The sequence below is a fragment of the Felis catus genome, chromosome E1, assembly GCF_018350175.1.
Source record: "Felis catus isolate Fca126 chromosome E1, F.catus_Fca126_mat1.0, whole genome shotgun sequence".
NCBI classification, from domain to species: Eukaryota; Metazoa; Chordata; class Mammalia; order Carnivora; family Felidae; genus Felis; species Felis catus.
The window spans coordinates 18,265,887-18,282,927 of NC_058381.1; the positions used below are offsets into that span (position 1 = coordinate 18,265,887).

A 17,041-nucleotide genomic window follows, 5' to 3' on the forward strand; every position below is an offset into this window, starting at 1 on the left:
TTCTACTGAAAAAGACTTTAATGGGGCTAATATTCCAACCCTCCCCCCAAACCTGAGACGCTGGGGAGACCTCAGTGGCCGGGCCGGGCTGGTCCCAGAGGCTGTTGCCATGGCAACTGCTGGTAGATGCCGCTCCCCAGGCTGCCCCAACCCCAAGTTTCAATAAATACAGTGCAAAGTCTGGGCACCCACCCAGCAGGGGAGACAAGGACCCGGAGTGCTAGAGAGGGCAGGTCGCATGGTCTGTGAGCTCACACGTGCACACACTGCGAAACATACACACCGAGGATCGTGTGCACACACAAGAAACCCCCTCTCAGGCATCCTCAGTGACACACCATCCTCACATACACACTCACATCCATCCATATATATATATACACATTATCCTCAGGTACACAGGGCGGAGCACCCCCATCCCTTCCTTACAGACACACGCGAGGTTCTGTATATATCTCTCAGGGCTTGGCCTGGAGCCCGGGTGTCCCGTCCTGGCTCAGAGGAATGAGAACAGGTGGGTCTTCCTGGTCTTGGCCAGGTGATACCCTGGTCTAGGGGCGAGCTGTTGTGGTGTTTGCCTGGTTGACCATGCAGTTGGCTGTGGTGTTGGAGTAGGCCCAGGAGGGGAAGGTGTACAGGCTGAAGATGGGGAAGCTCCAGCTGTTGATGGCCAGCGTGATGACCAGCACTCCGATGATGTTGAGCAGGAATCCCGTTCGGGCCTGGCGCGAGGAGAGCCAGTCTGAGTGACCCGTTGCTGAGCCGGGCCAGTACCCAGCCCTTGGTGTTCACGGGTGCTCAAGAGCTCTCTTACCAGCAACACTCTCCCCGGAAGTCTGCCTGTGGGTCTGACCCGCAGCACCAGGCAGCGCCCCCTCCCTCTTGCTTTAATCCCGGTGCTAAGAAGGGAAAAGGAAGCCCTTCCTGAGCGTTCAGGGCCCTGGGCTTCGTTCGAGTCCTTCTCCCCGGGTACAGGTGCCCTAGCACCTGGGAGCCTTCCCTAAATTCCTCACCACCCCCCTCTCCTTCTCGCGTGGTTGGCAGGGTCTGAAGATGCTCCAGCTGGGGATCATGGCACAACCCTCCTGCTGTCCCCCAGCCTGCACAGGCTTTGCTCTTAACGCTGAGAATCTCAGTGGCTTTAGGCTTCTTTGTGGTCCACCAAGAAGGGAGGACAGAGCAGAAAGGAGCACTGAAGCACTGAGGTCCCACTGCTACTCACCATATCAGACACTTTGAGGCCTCCGAAAGAGAAGACTATGGCGTTGGGTGGGGTGGCCACAGGCAGCATGAAGGCCAGGGAGGCAGACAGCGTGCAGGGGAGCATGACATAGAGAGGGTGGAGGCAGATGGCCTGGGCCTGGACGGGGAGACAGTGGGCAGAACTGATCCCAGTCCTCATCCCAGAGAGGAAGACGTGGCCCCCAATTCTCCCCCTTCCTCTCTCTGGGGGACAACCTTCCCCGCCCCCCAACAACATAGACTCTGGCCATGAACCCCACCACTTCTGCCAGAAGGCACTGGTGACCTGGGAAGGGCCCCTTGACCTCTCTGGAGGGGATGAGTGTGCGGCCCTGCCCAGCGGGGCGTGGTGAGGGGAGGGGCCCATAAAACGGATCTCAAAGGGGCTCTGGGGTGTCATCAAAGGCTGCGGGAACGCGCCACGGGAGGAAGGGGCTGGGGACGCTCCAGGGAGTAATTTCAACCTGTCACCTCAGGACTGACCAGAACAGGGGCTGGGCCCGGGAGGTGGGCGAGGCCACCAGTGAGGCCCATCAGGATACTCAAGGGGTAACGTCACCAGGGATGGAGTGAGTCAGGGGCCAGAGGGCCTTGTGGCCCGAGGTAGCTGAAAAGTCTGGGGAAGGGCGGCAGCTCAGGGGTCTTCTCCCGGAAATGAGACGAGGTGCAGACAGGTCACTCCAACCCGCAGGTGGGGCCCCTGGGTGGGGTGGGGTGGGCAGGAGGGCTGCCTGGAGGAAGTGTGTCTGCAGGACCAGCTCACCATGGAGGCCAGAATGGGCAGGAAAAGTGTGGTGGTGGCCACGTTGCTGGTGCACTCAGTGAAGGTGGCAATCAGCAGGCAGAGGATGAAGGCAATGGCGGGAGGTGGCACATTCTGTAGCGGGGTCAGCTTGTCCCCCAGCCACTCGGACAGTCCTGATTTCTGTGGCAGAGGAGAGGTTCTCTGTGTGAGAGGTTGAGGTTCTCTAGAGACACCTCTCTAGAGTCAAGGCAGCTTGGGAAGGAAGGTAAAACCCAGGCAGAACCAGGAGGTGCCCTCAAAGTGATTTTGAAGAACATTTGGATGTAGGGAGAAGGGTCAGATGAGAAGCTAGGAAGAGGGGGCCAAAGGGCCTTCTTGGGAAACCGGGGGCCTGGTGGGAGGAAAGACCTTTAACTCCACTTACTCCCGCTCTCCCAACCTCTCTTAGGAGCTCCCCGGCCATCTTCAGCCCTCTCCCCACCTCCTCCAGCCCAGCAGGTTGGCAGGAGAGAGAAGGGGGAAGGGCCTTTGCTATAAAGGCTGGGCAAGAGGCTGACAGAAGAATGGGAACCGTCCACAGAGTCATAAGGGCTCCAAGGTCTTTCCCTGTCCACATCTGTAATACCAGACTGTGAGTCCCAGGGAGCTGGGACTTTATCTCCTACAATGCTGCCCACCCAGCCCCCAGCACAGTGCTTGGCCCCTTGAACTAACAACCTGAGATCCAGGAGTCCCTGGCACCGCTCTCCGACCCGGGGAAGCTGCCTCCTGTCTGCGCACTGAACGAGCTTAGCCAGAACACTGAGGCCCAGGGGCGCAGGTTCAGGGATTTCCCTCTTGGATGGAGGCTCTGGGGAATGAATGAGGGCCTGATCCCCGAAGCCTGGCTGGGTGTGATCATGGCGCCCCCTGGTGGCCCCAGTGGGTCAACTGTGTCCACCCAATGCTTGCTACTCCCTGGTGCTAAAGCTATTGCATTCTCTGTCTGGTGGTTGCTGAGAACAGTCCCTGCCTTGCAGAGAAGGCTGCCTTCCCTTTGGCTTTGAGAACCCGAACAGGGAGAGGTGCCTGTGGCTTGTGTGTCCGCCCCCTCTCTTAGCCGGGGCTCTGACCTGTCGCTCCAGCTGCTGCAAAGACTCTACCCACGAGGAGGCTCCTTAGTGGGGATCAGGTCTCCCCCGTGTGGGATAGAAGCAGGGCACCTCTTTCCCTGTGCCAGGGTCTCCCTCAAACAGTCTGGGGGGAGGGCAGGGGTTTCTCACCTCACTGCCCTTGGCCAGGGCAAAGCCACCACCCAGAAGGAAGACGATATTCCAGGGCATCTTCTCATTCACTGTCTTCCAGTTGAGGAGGGCAGGAGGGGCCTTCAGCCTCCCTGGTTTGTCTATTTCCCGGGCAGAGGAGGATGGGTCACCAAGGGCCAACAGGTTTTCCCTCCCCTCCACTTGGGTCTCTCTCTGGGCCCCTATCTGAGTTTGATGCACGTGGGAGAGGGACCCTCAGTTCGGCAACATCCTTACTTTGCCCCTGAGCTCCTGCACCCTTGGCAACTCATCCCCACTTCTCTGGGCTTTTGCCACTCCTGTCAAGTGTGGTTGAAGGCACATTTCATGACAGAAGGCAGAGGCTGCCCAGAGCCCCTTCCCTGCCCCAGTCCAGGTTCTTACCTGGATCCTGAGTCAGCCCTGGGATCTTGGAGGGCACCAAGAACATAATTATGCCAATGAAGATGGCCACTGTCCCATCGGACGCCATGCTGTGGGCAGGGCAAGCAGGGCAGGCTTAGTGGCTCAGGTCTGCTCAGGGTCATCGGGTGGAAAGGCGGTGGAGAGGAGCCCCCTCCCACAGACGTGCCAAGTCCTCTTGACACGTCCTCCCCACCGTGTTACCTCCTGGTCGGCACCAGGAGGTGAGCCCCAGAAGGATTCCCTGTCTCCCCCAGAATGCTCACCTTTTCCCATCCTTGTCGGGAAAAGCCAGGTTGCCCCAGCCAAGGAAAAAGCCGGGCTCCCGAGTGAACCATAGCACCACCAAGATGACAAAGAGGACAGAGACAGCCTTCTCTGCAAAGCTCATGGGGCCCAGTAGCTTGTGTTCTGTTTGGATGATGTGGAAGGCTGCCTGCTCTTGCTCCCGCTCGTGTCCGCCAAAGCCAAAGTTCTTCAGGAAGCTGCAGGCAGGGGGCGGGGGGGGGGGGGCAGTTCTTGAGGGCCCCGCACCAGGCAGGGGAAGCAAGGGGTTCTGAGTGCCTGTGTTATACTGCCGAGACCACATGAAGGCCTTGGACCCACCCAAGGTTCTGGAAGAAGAGTAGAAGACTCTCAGGGCGTCACGGTTCTTAGTTAGCAGAGGCAAGGCTGGGGCTCCAGGGACAGGTCTCTCCATCTGCCCCATTGACTCCCTGTCCCTCCAGAAACTCTCTTGTGCTAAGCCATCCTTTGCTCAGAGTGAGGTGGATCTAGAGGCCTGGACCCCACGGTTCCTTCTGACTCCAGATCATCCTCCCCTCTTCCAACAGCCTTTCGGGAAACCCTCCCCCTCCCTCTCCTACCTGCTTCTGGGCATCCAACTCCTGCCAGCCTGAGCCCCACCAACATCACTCTTAGAGGCACAGAGGCTGCCACTCACTCCTGTGTGCCCCTTGCTTCACTCAGGTTTATTTCTAACTTTTCTCTTGGGCAAATCTCAACTCCCCGAGGGACTGTGCGTTCCTCAATGGCAAAGACCACAATTCACACATCTTTGAATCCCCCGTGGTGCCTTGCATATGCTGGTCTCTTTGACTACACCCCACCTTGTACCAGTGCCCAGCCTCAACCCAGCCTCCTTGCACCTGCCCAAGCGAATTTCCCAAAGGACAGCAGCAATACTTAAAAACTTTCAATGTGTCGGGAGCCTGGGTGTTGAGCATTCGACTTCAGCTCAGGTCATGATCTCGTGGTGTGTGAGTTCGAGCCCCACCTTGGGCTCTGTGCCGAGAACTCGGAGCCTAGAGCCTGCTTGGGATTCTGTGTCGCCCTCTCTCTCTGCCCCTCCCCTGTTTGCATTCTGTTTCTCTCTCTCTCTCAAAAACAAATAAACATTAAAAAAACCCCAAAAAAACGTTCAATGTCCCCCCCCTTACTTCCCTCCCTCCCCACCACCACCTGGACAGGAAGGGCAAATAACAACTCATACCACAATACCATTCATATCACTACTCCTAGCCTGTACTCGTAGCAGACATCACCAGTCAATCCCAGACTCAATTCCAACTGAGCTCTAGCAAGGTCTCACATTCACAAGGTTTTCTTTTCTTTTCTTTTTAAAAAATATTTATTTATTTGGGGGAGATCACAAGTTGGGGGGCAGAGAGAGGAGGACGGAGGACCCGAAGCGGGCTCTGTGCTGACAGGCTGACAGCAGTGAGCCTAATGTGGGGCTCGAAAGCTCAAACCGGGGAACTGCGAGATCATGACCTGAGCCAACCTGAAGTCGGACGCTCAACCGACTGGGCCACGCAGGTGCCCCAAGGCCTCACAAGATTTTCAACTCAGACTTCTAGTCACTACCAGTAACCCAGGGTTGGAAGTAAGAATAAAGCCTATTTACTACTCTTGGCCTCAAGGGCAAGGTCCAAATTGTTTATGTGGCACACAGGCTCCTCCATAATCTTCCCCTGCCTACTTCTCCAGCTTCAACTCCTAATATTCCGTTCTGCTCTTTACGTTTCAACCAAACAAAACTAGAGTTTTCCCAAACACATGGTCTTTCTTGCCTCTGTACCTCTGCACAAGCTGTTCCTGCTGCCTGGAATGTCTTCACCCCATTCTCCACCTGGCTGGCTTCTAGTTCTACATGACTCGCTTCGGTCAGCATGTCCTCCGGGGGCCTTCTGGCATCTCCACTATCCTGGGCCGTGCTCCTGCAGCCCCCGGACTTCCTTCTGTCACGGCCCCTGCCATACCATCACCCATTAGATGGTGAGCTCCCAGGACAGGGCCCGTGCCTAATGCCCTCTGGCATTCTCCGTGCCTAATACGGGGCCAGATGTAAGTAGAGAGCAACAAATGCTTTTGTAAGTGGCCATGTTCACGGTGCACTCAAGCATTTACCAAAGGACTGTGGAGCCTTATGGGATGGATCTGGCCTGGGCATCAGGAGACCTGGTTTTCAATGTCAGCATGGACAAATCTAGTTGAATACCGCCCCTCGAGCCTCCGTTTGCTCATCTGCTAAATGGGGTCATACTCTCCATCCAGTAAGTCCCTCAAATGGGGATGCTAGGTACATAGGCCTTGGGAGGGGGTTATATCCTCTGTCACAGTGGCCAGCCACCTGGTTACCCAATGGGAAGCTCCCAGAGGGTAAGGGCGGGCGCCCGGGCTTCTTTCGTTCAGTCCACCACTTACTTGAACCCCAGGAAGAGCACCTGCAGCCACAGCCAGGCAAGCAGCAGCAAGATGACCATGGTGGGGAAGGCAAAGCCGAACCACGAGGCGAAGTTCACCACGTTGCCGTTTTCGGGGAAGAGCCTGAAGGGGGATACGGGCTGCTGCGTGACCCTGCCCGGTGACCGGCCTCCCTGGGGAAGGGCAGGTGCCCCGCCCCCCAGCCCCAGTCACTCACGAGTTGACCTGGCCTTGCAGCACCAGGTTGGGGGTGGTGCCGGTGAGCGTGGCGATGCCCCCGATGCTGGCCGAGTAGCACACACACAGGCTCATGCCCTGGCTAAAGCGGACCCGCTGTCTGTCCTTCTGTGCCTTCAGCTCTGAAGAAGCAGGCGGGACAGGGTGGACCTGCCCATTATCTGGGAACGAGGGAGAGCTTCAGTGGGGGGTGGGCGCAGGGCCGCCTCTGGGGAGCATGGCCGGAATGTTCCGCAGCCTCCGGGGGCCTTGTCAGTGGACAGCTGAGACCCCCCCCCCCAGGTGAGGGGAGCGGGCAGGGGTGCGTCCAGGTCTGCAAGGGAGGCTCAGGCCGGGTGGGTCCTCAGACACCATCTGGCCCACACTCTCTCTTGACAGAGGGAGATGGAGACACAGAGAATGGAAGAGGACTATTCAAACAGGACGAACGGAGCCTGGATCCCCGATGGCCCACCCAGACTCTGGCTCCCTGCTTCCCAGGGTGACCCAGCATCTTGGTTTGCCCAGGACTGAAGGGATTCTCAGAACATGGGATTTTTTTTTTTTTTATGTTTATTCATGTTTGAGAGACAGAGAGAGACACAGGATGAGTGGGGGAAGGGGCAGAGGGAGGGAGACAACAGAATCTGAAACAGGCTCCAGGCTCTGAGCTGCCAGCACAGAGCCCGACTCGAGGCTCGAGCCCGTGAACCGTGAGATCATGACCTGAGCCGAAGTTGTATGCTTAACCGACTGAGCCAGCCAGGCGTCCCGGAACATGGGACTTCAAAACATTTTTTATGATTTTATTTTTTAAAAATGTTTATTATTGGGACACCTGGGTGGCGCAGTCGGTTAAGCGTCCGACTTCAGCCAGGTCACGATCTCACGGTCCAGGAGTTCGAGCCCCGCGTCAGGCTCTGGGCTGATGGCTCAGAGCCTGGAGCCTGTTTCTGATTCTGTGTCTCCCTCTCTCTCTGCCCCTCCCCCGTTCATGCTCTGTCTCTCTCTGTCCCAAAAATAAATAAACGTTGAAAAAAAAAAATAAAAAAATAATAAAAAAAATAAAAATGTTTATTATTTATTTTGAGAGAGAGAGAGAGTGTGAGCAGGGGAGGGGGAGAGAGAGAGGAAGAGAGAGAATCCCAAACAGGTTCCGCGCACAGTGGATCCTGACTCGGTGTGAGATCCCATGACCCTGAGCTCATGACCTGAGCCGAAATCAAGAGGTGGACGCTCAACCGACTGAGCCACCCAGGCGCCCCGTGGGACTTTTTGTTTTAAAACTAAGACAGTCTTGGGCAAACCAGGACAAGTTGGTCACTGTACATCTTGCCTCCCTTTTGTCTCCCTGGGGGCTCCGAGATGACTACCCCCGTCGTGGACATCATCTCAGACCCTCCCCAAGGGCCGGGGGTGGGGGCGGGGCAGGGTCGAGCCTCATCCTTCTCACCAAGCTTGGTCACGTCCTTCTGGGGACTTGGTTCCTGGAGCTCAAAGGTGGGGTTGTCGCTGCCCTCCTCTACATCCTTGCCTGTGGGCGTCTTGTACAGCTGTTCCAGAACAGCATGTGCGATGGGCACCATCATGGCCGTGGTGGCTGTGTTGCTGATCCACATGGACAGGAAGGCCGTGACCAACATGAAGCCCAACAGCAGCCTAGGGACAGACAGACGGACACACTGGCTGGTGTTCCAGTGTCCCTGCGGGGACTGGATACCCAGCACACCACCCGCTCCAGGTTCCCCAGTCCTGGCTGGTGAGCACTCACAGGGCAGGCCGCACCCCGATGATGAGGAGCACGCGGAGGGCAATGCGTTTGTGCAGATTCCAGTGCTCCACAGCGATGGCCACGAGCAACCCCCCGACGAACAGGATGTTGGTGTCCTTAAAGTACTCGATGCACACCTGGCAGGCAGGGACAGCTGAGAGGCAGGAAGGGGTCTCCCCCTGTGCCCCTGTGCCCCTGGGCAGAAGCTACAGTCACTGACATTCCCACAAACAGGGGTTGGTCTCTGGGCTCTCGGAACCAAATGGAAATGGTCTTTGGATCATCTTCCATTTAATATTAACCAGTTCCTGTCTTCCTGCCAAACTCCTTCTTTCTCCCCTCAGGAACGAGTGCGAGGTAATCTAGCCTGATCCCAGTCATGTTTCAAGCCATTGACTAGGAGCTAGAGAATTTAGTGCGGATTCTGGAAACTACGGCAGTGGTTCTCAAAGTGTGGTCCATAAGCTGGCATCATCACCAACCTGGAGCTTGCGAGGAACGAAATGCTCAGGCCCTGCCCCAGATCCACTGAATCAGAAACTCTGGGGGGTAGGGCCCAGCAATCTGTTTCAACCAGCCCCGAGGGTGATCCTGACGCACGCTCATGTTTCAGAGTCACTGAACCCAGAAAATACAAGTTCTTTAGCTGACTTCCAAGGCCCCTTTTCCTGGGTGACCAGGCCTTTCCACCTCCCTGGCCTACACCTGGTCTGCTTTGAATTAGCTCTCAACACCATGCACTTCTAGAACGCACGCCCCCCCCCCCCCGCTCCCCTGCGTCTTCTAGCTGACTCCTCCTTTAGTGCTCCCTGACCTGCCAAGCAGAGGCGAGGACCCCTCTTCCGTGTGCCCTGCCTGTGAGGAGTCTTCTTCCTTCACCAGTGTTTTAGAGCAGACCCCCTCCATACCGGGAGCCTTTCCTCTTGGGAAAGGGGGGAGGCTTACCTCGGAGGCATCCATTATGCCCATCATGGGGTACAGGATGATGGGGAAGAGGGCGGTGACAGCCAGGGGCAGAGCCTCGGTGCACCAGAAGAGCGCCATGAGGATGATGGAGTAGGCACAGTAGGCTTCCTGTGGGCGGGAGAGGGGTGGCAGAGCTGTTGCTGGGGCAGGCCTGTGTCCCGGAGTCACGTCACCTCCTGCCCCCAGAGAAAACAGGCCATTTGTAACAGCGGAGTGAGAGCGTGTGAAACCCACAGTCACTGATGACAGAGTCTAAGTCCCATTTCAAAACAGAAATAAAAAACAAAGCAAGGCACTCACCACCTTGTCTTTGACCTTGAGGAGGCTAGGCATTATGATCCAGCCATACTGGAGAGTCTAGATTTGGGAATCAAGCCCCACTCAGCCCAAGGGCACTGCAGTGGGCCAAAGTGAGGATCCCCCGGAGGAGATGGGGCTCATCTAGAAGAGACCCGGGGCCTGGCCAGTGTAGACTCCAGCCTGGCACCTCGGCCTTCCCTGGCTTTTTCAGAGCCTGTAAGAATATATTTGTATGACGAGGTAATGCATGTTTGTTCCCTCTCCCGGAAGGTGAGCTCGGTGAGGACAGACTCCATTTTGCGGCGTCTAGGTGCTGGCCTGACCACTGCATCGCACATTTCCAGGGGGTGCCATTCACATTTATAGAAGACGTCAAATGTTCCCCCATCCCCGAGTTGTGCAGGGAGTTGGTGGGAGGGGTAAACCCTGAGACACGGTTTTGCAAGCCTTTGGGTACCAGAGGCTCTCCTTTCTCTGACAGGGCCCCCAGGTCTAGAGGGGGCTGGCCTCAGACGTGGGAGGGGACCTGGAGCAGAAATGGAAGTCAGACAGTCGGCAGTGACATGGAAGCCTCCAGGGGAGCAGGTGTGCACATCCAAGGCTCCCCTGGGGCACCAGCTGGCTCTGTGGGCGGAGGCAAGGGGCTGGGACAGTGGGCTGGGAGGCCCCTCCTCTCTGACCTGTGTCAGCCGTCCCTGGCCCTCTTGTTTTCTCCACCTGGTTGGTGCAGGCCGTCCTCACCCCTTAGTACCTCATGCCCTTAGTACCCTAAGTTTGGGAAGGGTCCCTGGCGGTAGCCCGGGGGAAGAGGAAGCTGCTGCTTATTGAGCAACTCTTAGGAGCTGGGTGTTTTCCTACCTGTGGTTACAAGAAACTCAAACAGCCATTAAGGTGGGTGTGGTGGTCCCAGGTTACAGAGGAACTTGAGAAGGTAAGTGGCTCCTCAAGGTCACAGAACTGGGGCGGAGCAGAGCAGGGAAGACCCAGGCAAGGTATCTAGATTGCAGGATTCCAAGAGCGTTTCCCCAGTGTCCCAGGGGGAGGGCACCCCTCGACTGGAACAGCACGCAGCTGCAGGGCCAGGTGATGCCAGGCTCACTTTCTCATCATGAAATTTCCACCATCTCTCCTCACCCTGGACATGAACTCTTGGGCTCCAGGGGTGGGGCCACCTTGACCTTCGCCCAGAGACCCGCCCCCCCCCCCCCCCCCAGGCCCGTTTTGCTGAAGCTGCTGTTCCTCAAGCACTTTCTCACTTGCAAGGATTGCAGGGGCGGTTACTCATCCTCCCCTGGGGCTAAGGGCAGGCCAGCCCCTCTGGACCCTGGCGTCCCCCCTCCCCCAGCCCCCTGGGAACTCTCTGGCCAGAGACAAAGAGGGGGCTGGGGTAGATGATCACTGCTGATGCAAGAAGAAAGTGCTGCTAATGACAGCAGAAGCATCCCCAAGACTACTGCATGCCAGGCTCCGCGCCCTCCATGCTTCAGAGGATTGTCGAGTTTAGTTGCTCTGGGAGGTAATGACTCTTGTTCCCATTCCACAGATGAAGAAACGAAGGCACAAATAAACGAAGTAAACGTCTCAGCGTCACACACTAGCAAGTGAAGAAGCCAGGCCATCTGGGTCTTGAGTCTCAGCTTTTGCCTTCTACCATGAGCTCGGTCCCTCACAGTCACAGGGTGTCCCCCAGCCTCAGGTTCACTGTGACTAGTGGGGTGTATGAGGGTGATCTGGGGCTCTGAATTCAAACAAGTATCTTCGAGGGGTGCCTGGGTGGCTCAGTCAACTGAGCATCTGACTCTTGGTTTCGGCTCAGGTCACATCCTCAAGGTTCATGAGTTCGAGTCCTGTGTTGGGGTCTACGCGGACAGCGCGGAGCCCGCCTGGATTCTCTCTCTCTCCCTGTCTCTCTGCCCTCCCCCCGCTCTCTCTCTCTCAAAAATAAGTAAACATTAAAAGAGAGAGAGAGAGAGAGAGAGAGAGAGAGAGAACTATCTTCCTGGGGGCCTGCCACTTCCTGTCATCAAGCTCCAGGAAAGTTCCTTCTCTTCTGAGACCGCAGAGAGTTGTTAATAGTGAAGCCCTGCCCACCACGCTCCAGCGTATTCAGTCTCTGGCTCCCCTAACCCTTTACATCTCTTCCCCTCCTCTCCCTCCTCCTCCTCATACGTCTATCTGTCTCTGGATCAAACCCCAAACCAGTTTCAAAGTTCTCTCCAGAAGCCTTCTGTGGCCCTGGTGGCCCTGGTCCTGTGTCTCCATCTTACCCTTGTGGGCAGCCTTGTCTGGATGTGGCATAATTTGCTGACCTGTTCTTCCTGGGTCATAGGATTCTTAACTGGGGCATGGAGTCCCAAGGAATTTGAAGGAAAGGTATTTCATCTTTGGGCCAACATCTAAGTTCCAAACGTAGGCGGCAAAGCCATGGTGATTGGTGATTTTGTCACAGGCCCGATCGTGGCTGCCAGCCATCGGATACGTGCACAGGTCGCTTGTTGCTGTTATCTCAAAAGAGTGTTTGTATCCATCACTGGTTTTGAAATTATAGTAGTTACACCAACGCTAGAAGCTTAATGCATTAATAATCACCTATATTTCTGAATTGCGATGTTTTTTCGTGTTTTCATTGCCGTATTCCAACGTGATTGGTTTCCTTTATACTCCCAAACGTTTTATTTTGTGCATTTCACTTTATTTCTTAAAGCTTCTATTTGTTTATTTTGAGAGAGACAGACAACGCGAGTGGGGAAGGGGCAGAGAGAGGGAGAGAGAGAATCCCAAGCAGTCTCGGCACTGTTAGCACAGAGCCGGAGGTGGGGCTCGAACCCACGAACCGTGAGACCATGACCTGAGCTGAAGCCAAGAGTCAGATGTTTAACCGACTGAGCCACCCAGGCGCCCCTATTTTGCGCATTTTAAAGCAATATTCTGAGAAGAGTACATAGTGTTTACTAGATAGCCAAAGGTATTCTTAACTCAGACATGGGTTAGAATCCCTGAGAGAGGTTTTCAGCCTCCTCCATTTTGACCTCAATCTGTACTTTCTAACTGATGAAATTCTTCTTTCCAACGTATCTCTTAGCTCAGGCAAAAGACTTGAGTGGCAAAGCATCCCGTGATGAGGACTCAAACTGCCCCCTGCCCCGCCCCGCCCAGCAACAAGGAAAGCCCTGACACCAGCAAGACCTCATGTGATTGACCCCAAGAAAGTGATTGACCTGACCTTCCCTGCCCACCCGAACATACCCACTGACCTTTGTCCCATATTTTCCTTATATAAACCTGGAAGTATTTTCAGCACCTGGAGGCAGTCTTTGAGATGTTAGTCCACTGTCTTCCGGGTGGTGGCCTCACTGAAATTAATTCCTTTCTTGTTTCACCTGCACTCATCCCTCTGCCTCTGTGTTTTGTGGGTTTTTTTTTTTAATGTTTATTTATTTTTTGAGACAGAGTGTGAGCAGGGGAGGGGCAGAGAGAGAGAGAGAGAGAGAGAGAGAGAGGGAGACACAGAACCCGAAGCAGGCTCCAGGCTCCCAGCTGTCAGCACAGAGCCTGACACGGGGCTTGAACTCACGAACTGCAAGATCACGACCTGAGGCCAAGTCGGACGCTTAACCGGTTGAGCCGCCCAGGCGCCCCTGTCCCTCTGCCTTTGGATTTTGCCAGCAGCGAGTCACCCAACCTGGTCTGTTTGCAGCCCCGGAGCCGGGTGCTCTTGCACACCTGGGACCCAGTTACATCCCCACCCTAAGGCAAAGAACAAAAAATTTATCTAGCAGCAACTATCGGGGCTTCCCTGAATCTCCTTGGGAGTTTTCCAAACTTCTAGGTCCATCTCTGTGTGGAATTACTCTCTGGGCGGGAGCAGGGGTCTCTGCTAGTCCCAGCAATGCGGTGGGAGCCAGAGTGAGGAACTGACGGAGGGTGGGGAGGTCGGGTGGGCGCTCTGCATATGTTCTCTCTCTTTTCCTCCTCTCGTCTCCATGGGGCAGTGGCTCTCCCCACGCGCACTGAGAGGTGAGGAAGGAACCTGGGCTGGCCAAACTCAGCTGGCCGCCTGTGGCGTGGGACCGGGACGCTCTGGCCACCGGCAGCTCCCCAGGCTGAGGCAGGCACTGCGCATGCCTTTGTCATAGTCACAGCAGGTGCTGCTGTCCAAGGTGGCCCTCCTGGAGCTCAGATACCACCAGGGAAGAGTTTGTTTCTGGCAGCAAGAGCTTTTTCCTGCCTCAGTCACTACCTTGCGCAGAGCAGTAGGGGAGGGGTTCCCCAGATCTGTTCCTTAGCTGAGGATTTGCTCCTCTCTCAGTTCCGTCTATGGGCTCCCGAGGACGGGGAGTGAGGCTTTTCACCTCCGCGTCTCTCGCCCCTGGCTCGTTGGCTGGTGCTGGCCTGGGCGTGAAGCCCTCCTTTCCTGCTTGCGTCACCCCAACACCTGCCCCAGGAAGCATCCCGTTTGGATCCCCATTCTCTTCAACCTCTGGGGAGTCGCTGCTACCGGGAGCCCCTCGGGGGGAAACCCTTCATCAGGCACTCATTTGACAGTTCCTCAAATATTCCATCCTCCCTGCAGCCACAGGGCCTTTGCACATAATTTCCTCTCTTCCCTCCCCACTTTGCCTAGTTGATGTCTATTTACTCTTGAGCTCTTAACTCAAGTATTCCTTTTTCAGAGAATCCTCCAAGGGTTCCAGGCTCGGTTATAGTCCCCGTTTTCACACACCTGGCCCCTGTACCTCCTGCACAGCACCCATCACAGTCTGTAATGAAACACTTCGTTTCATGAATTTCTTGATGGACGTCAACCTTTTCATCAGACTGTACTCTCTAGGGAGTACAAAGCCTGAGTCTGTTTCTGCCCACCCCACCAGGCACCTATATGGAGGGGACACACACACACTATATGGAGAATGAATATTAGGTACTAGGGATACAGACGTGAGTCAGGCCCGGCCCTGGCCTTCAGGGACTCCAAGTGCCCCCATGTGGGCTGGCCCGTGGGGCCACAGATGGGTGTGGATAGAAGAGATAAGGCTCAGAGGGCTTCCAAACCCCAAGAATGGCAGCTCGCTCTTTTGTAATGGGAAACACAGGTCAGAGGTCAGAAAATCTGTGTGTCCAGGCCCAGCTTTATGGCTGTGTCCTTGGGCAAGTTACTTAACCTCTCTCGGCCTTTGTCTTTTCTTTCTTTCTTTCTTTCTTTCTTTCTTTCTTTCTTTCTTTCTGCAAGCAACATTGATCATTTCCAGCTGTACGCACATTTATCTCCTTATCTGCAAATGGGAATAAAAGAAACACCTACCTCGCTGCCCTTGAAATGCACTTGGATAAAGGATGTGAATGCGTAGGTATATGTCATAAAGGACCACAGATGACAGTGAGCAGATGGTGGGGTTGGCGTTGGGAGATGAACGTGCTCCTGGGCTTCTGGGGAACCAGGGTGGATGCACGAGGCACAAATGGAGATGCGACTTCCAGATAATCCAGGGCAGACTCTGGACCCGGGGTGTGGGCAAGGTGTGGGACCTGAGGGCATCACGGCCTTTACCCGTCATGGGCATAGAGCAGCCCGTGGTTGTTGGGCAGCAGAGAATGTGCCTGTAGTCTCAGAGGTATCACAACTGACTCCTCCTGCTGATTGAAGGTTAACCCAGGGAGGGGGCATGGGTTGGCACACAGCGGATCACTCCCACTGCCCCTCTGCCCCCGGTAAGTAGGGATGCCGCTGGCATGGAGCACTCCCGGGTCTGGGGAGGGAGGTGAGGCACTAGTGCTCACCTGCCAAGCACCATGGCAAAGGAGAGATCAGAGTGGGATCCCAGAGGAGAAGGGGCCCCCTTCCCGGAGCCTCCATCTGTCTGGGCTGAGGAAGGCTCTCAGAGGGGACACTGAACGGGTACTGAGGGATGAATAGGAGTTTGGTGGGCGGGTGGGCAAATGGTGTTGAGGTGAGGGAGTAAGCAGAGAGGGAACAGAATGAGGCATAAAAGATTTCAGTGCATTCTTGGAGGAGTGTAATGCTTGGGAAAGGCCTTGTCTGCCTTGAGGGAGATCTAGGACTTTATCTGGAAGACAGGGGTAAAAAGTGGGCCCCTTAAAGGGTTTTAAGAGGAGAGAGTGACATGGTCAGGTTACGCTGACGCTACCATTTGTGATTAAAAAAAATTTTTTTTAATATTTCTTTATTCTTGGGAGACTGAGAGACAGAGTGCAAGCAAGGGAGGGACAGAGAGAGAGAGAGAGAGGGGAGGGGGGAGAGAGAATTTGAAGCAGGCTCCAGGCTCCGAGCTGTCAGCACAGAGCCCGACACGGGGCTCGAACCTACGAAACGTGGGATCATGACCTGGGCTGAAGTCGGATGCTTAACCGACTGAGCCACCCAGGCGCCCCAACCATTTGTGATTTTTAAAAATATGTGCACAAGTGTTTGTATATACATGGGAAAATCTCTGATTCAGAGATTCTTGCCCATTTTTTGTACCAAGTTTTCCTTGGCAGCCTGATGAAGTCTTCTAACTCCTTCTCAGAATAACGTTTTTAGGGGGGCCTGGGTGGCTCAGTCAGTTAAGCGTCCGACTTTTGATTTCAGCTCAGGATCTCACGGTTCATGGGATCGAGCCCCATGTCGGGCTCTGTGCTGACAGTGTGGGGCCTGCTTGGGATTCTCTCCCTCTTTCTCTGCCCCTCTCCTGTTTGCATGGGTGCTCTCTCGCCCTCACTCTCTCTCTCTCAAAATAAATAAATACATAAGCTTAAAAAATAAAAGAATAATGTTTTTAAATCCGTTAAATAAAACGCATAGAATCACAAAGGAAACCAACTGCATTTGCAATATGAAAGATGGGTTAGATAATAACATATGTTACTCTTTCTTAGCTAACAAGACCTTCACTGGCTAACAGCTACTGTAATTGCAAAGTCACGATTAACAAACAATATTTCAAGGTACCTGCAACCGCTGTAATGCAATGTGAAAATATCTGTGATTTCTACCAGTGGCGAAGTCAAAGACATGGTTAATACTATTGTGGTTTGTGGGGCATCTGGGTGGCTCAGTCGGTTGAGCATCCGACTTCGGCTTGGGTCATGATCTCACTGTTGGTGAGTTCGAGCCCCGAGTCGGGCTCTGTGCTGACAGCCTGGAGCCTGTTTCAGATTCTGTGTCTCCCTCTCTCTCTGCCCTTCCCCCGTTCATGCTCTGTCTCTCTGTCCCAAAAATAAATAAACGTTGAAAAAAAAAATTAAAAAAAAAAAGAATTGCAGTGTTTTCGGGGCACCTGGGTGGCTCAGTTGATTAAGCGTTCGACTTCGGCTCAGGTCATGATCTCACAGTTCATGGTTTGAGCCCCACATCAGGCTCTGTGCTGACAGCTCAGAGCCTGGAGCCTGTTTCGGATTCTGTGTCTCCCT

The 17,041-nt window shown here is 55.0% G+C and overlaps 1 protein-coding gene across 3 annotated transcripts in view; it reads right to left on the minus strand.

The window, feature by feature from the left end:
* The window catches only part of SLC13A2 (solute carrier family 13 member 2), a 26,236-nt gene continuing 9,195 nt past the window's right edge, over positions 1-17,041 (minus strand). The window contains exons 1-12 of one of the 3 annotated variants that reach the window (XM_019817479.2): positions 14,934-15,203; positions 9,311-9,439; positions 8,366-8,502; positions 8,048-8,253; positions 6,596-6,776; positions 6,379-6,501; positions 3,939-4,157; positions 3,655-3,743; positions 3,250-3,371; positions 2,006-2,167; positions 1,223-1,360; positions 1-722 (exon numbers count right to left, since the gene is read on the minus strand). In XM_019817479.2, the coding sequence (XP_019673038.1) occupies positions 552-722; positions 1,223-1,360; positions 2,006-2,167; positions 3,250-3,371; positions 3,655-3,743; positions 3,939-4,157; positions 6,379-6,501; positions 6,596-6,776; positions 8,048-8,253; positions 8,366-8,502; positions 9,311-9,439; positions 14,934-15,167 (1,911 nt within the window). In that variant the 5' untranslated portion in view covers positions 15,168-15,203 and the 3' untranslated portion in view covers positions 1-551. Of the gene's footprint in view, positions 723-1,222; positions 1,361-2,005; positions 2,168-3,249; positions 3,372-3,654; positions 3,744-3,938; positions 4,158-6,378; positions 6,502-6,595; positions 6,777-8,047; positions 8,254-8,365; positions 8,503-9,310; positions 9,508-14,933; positions 15,204-17,041 lie in introns of those variants that run through there. The other 2 variants (XM_019817480.3, XM_003996493.5) reach the window with 2 other exon arrangements.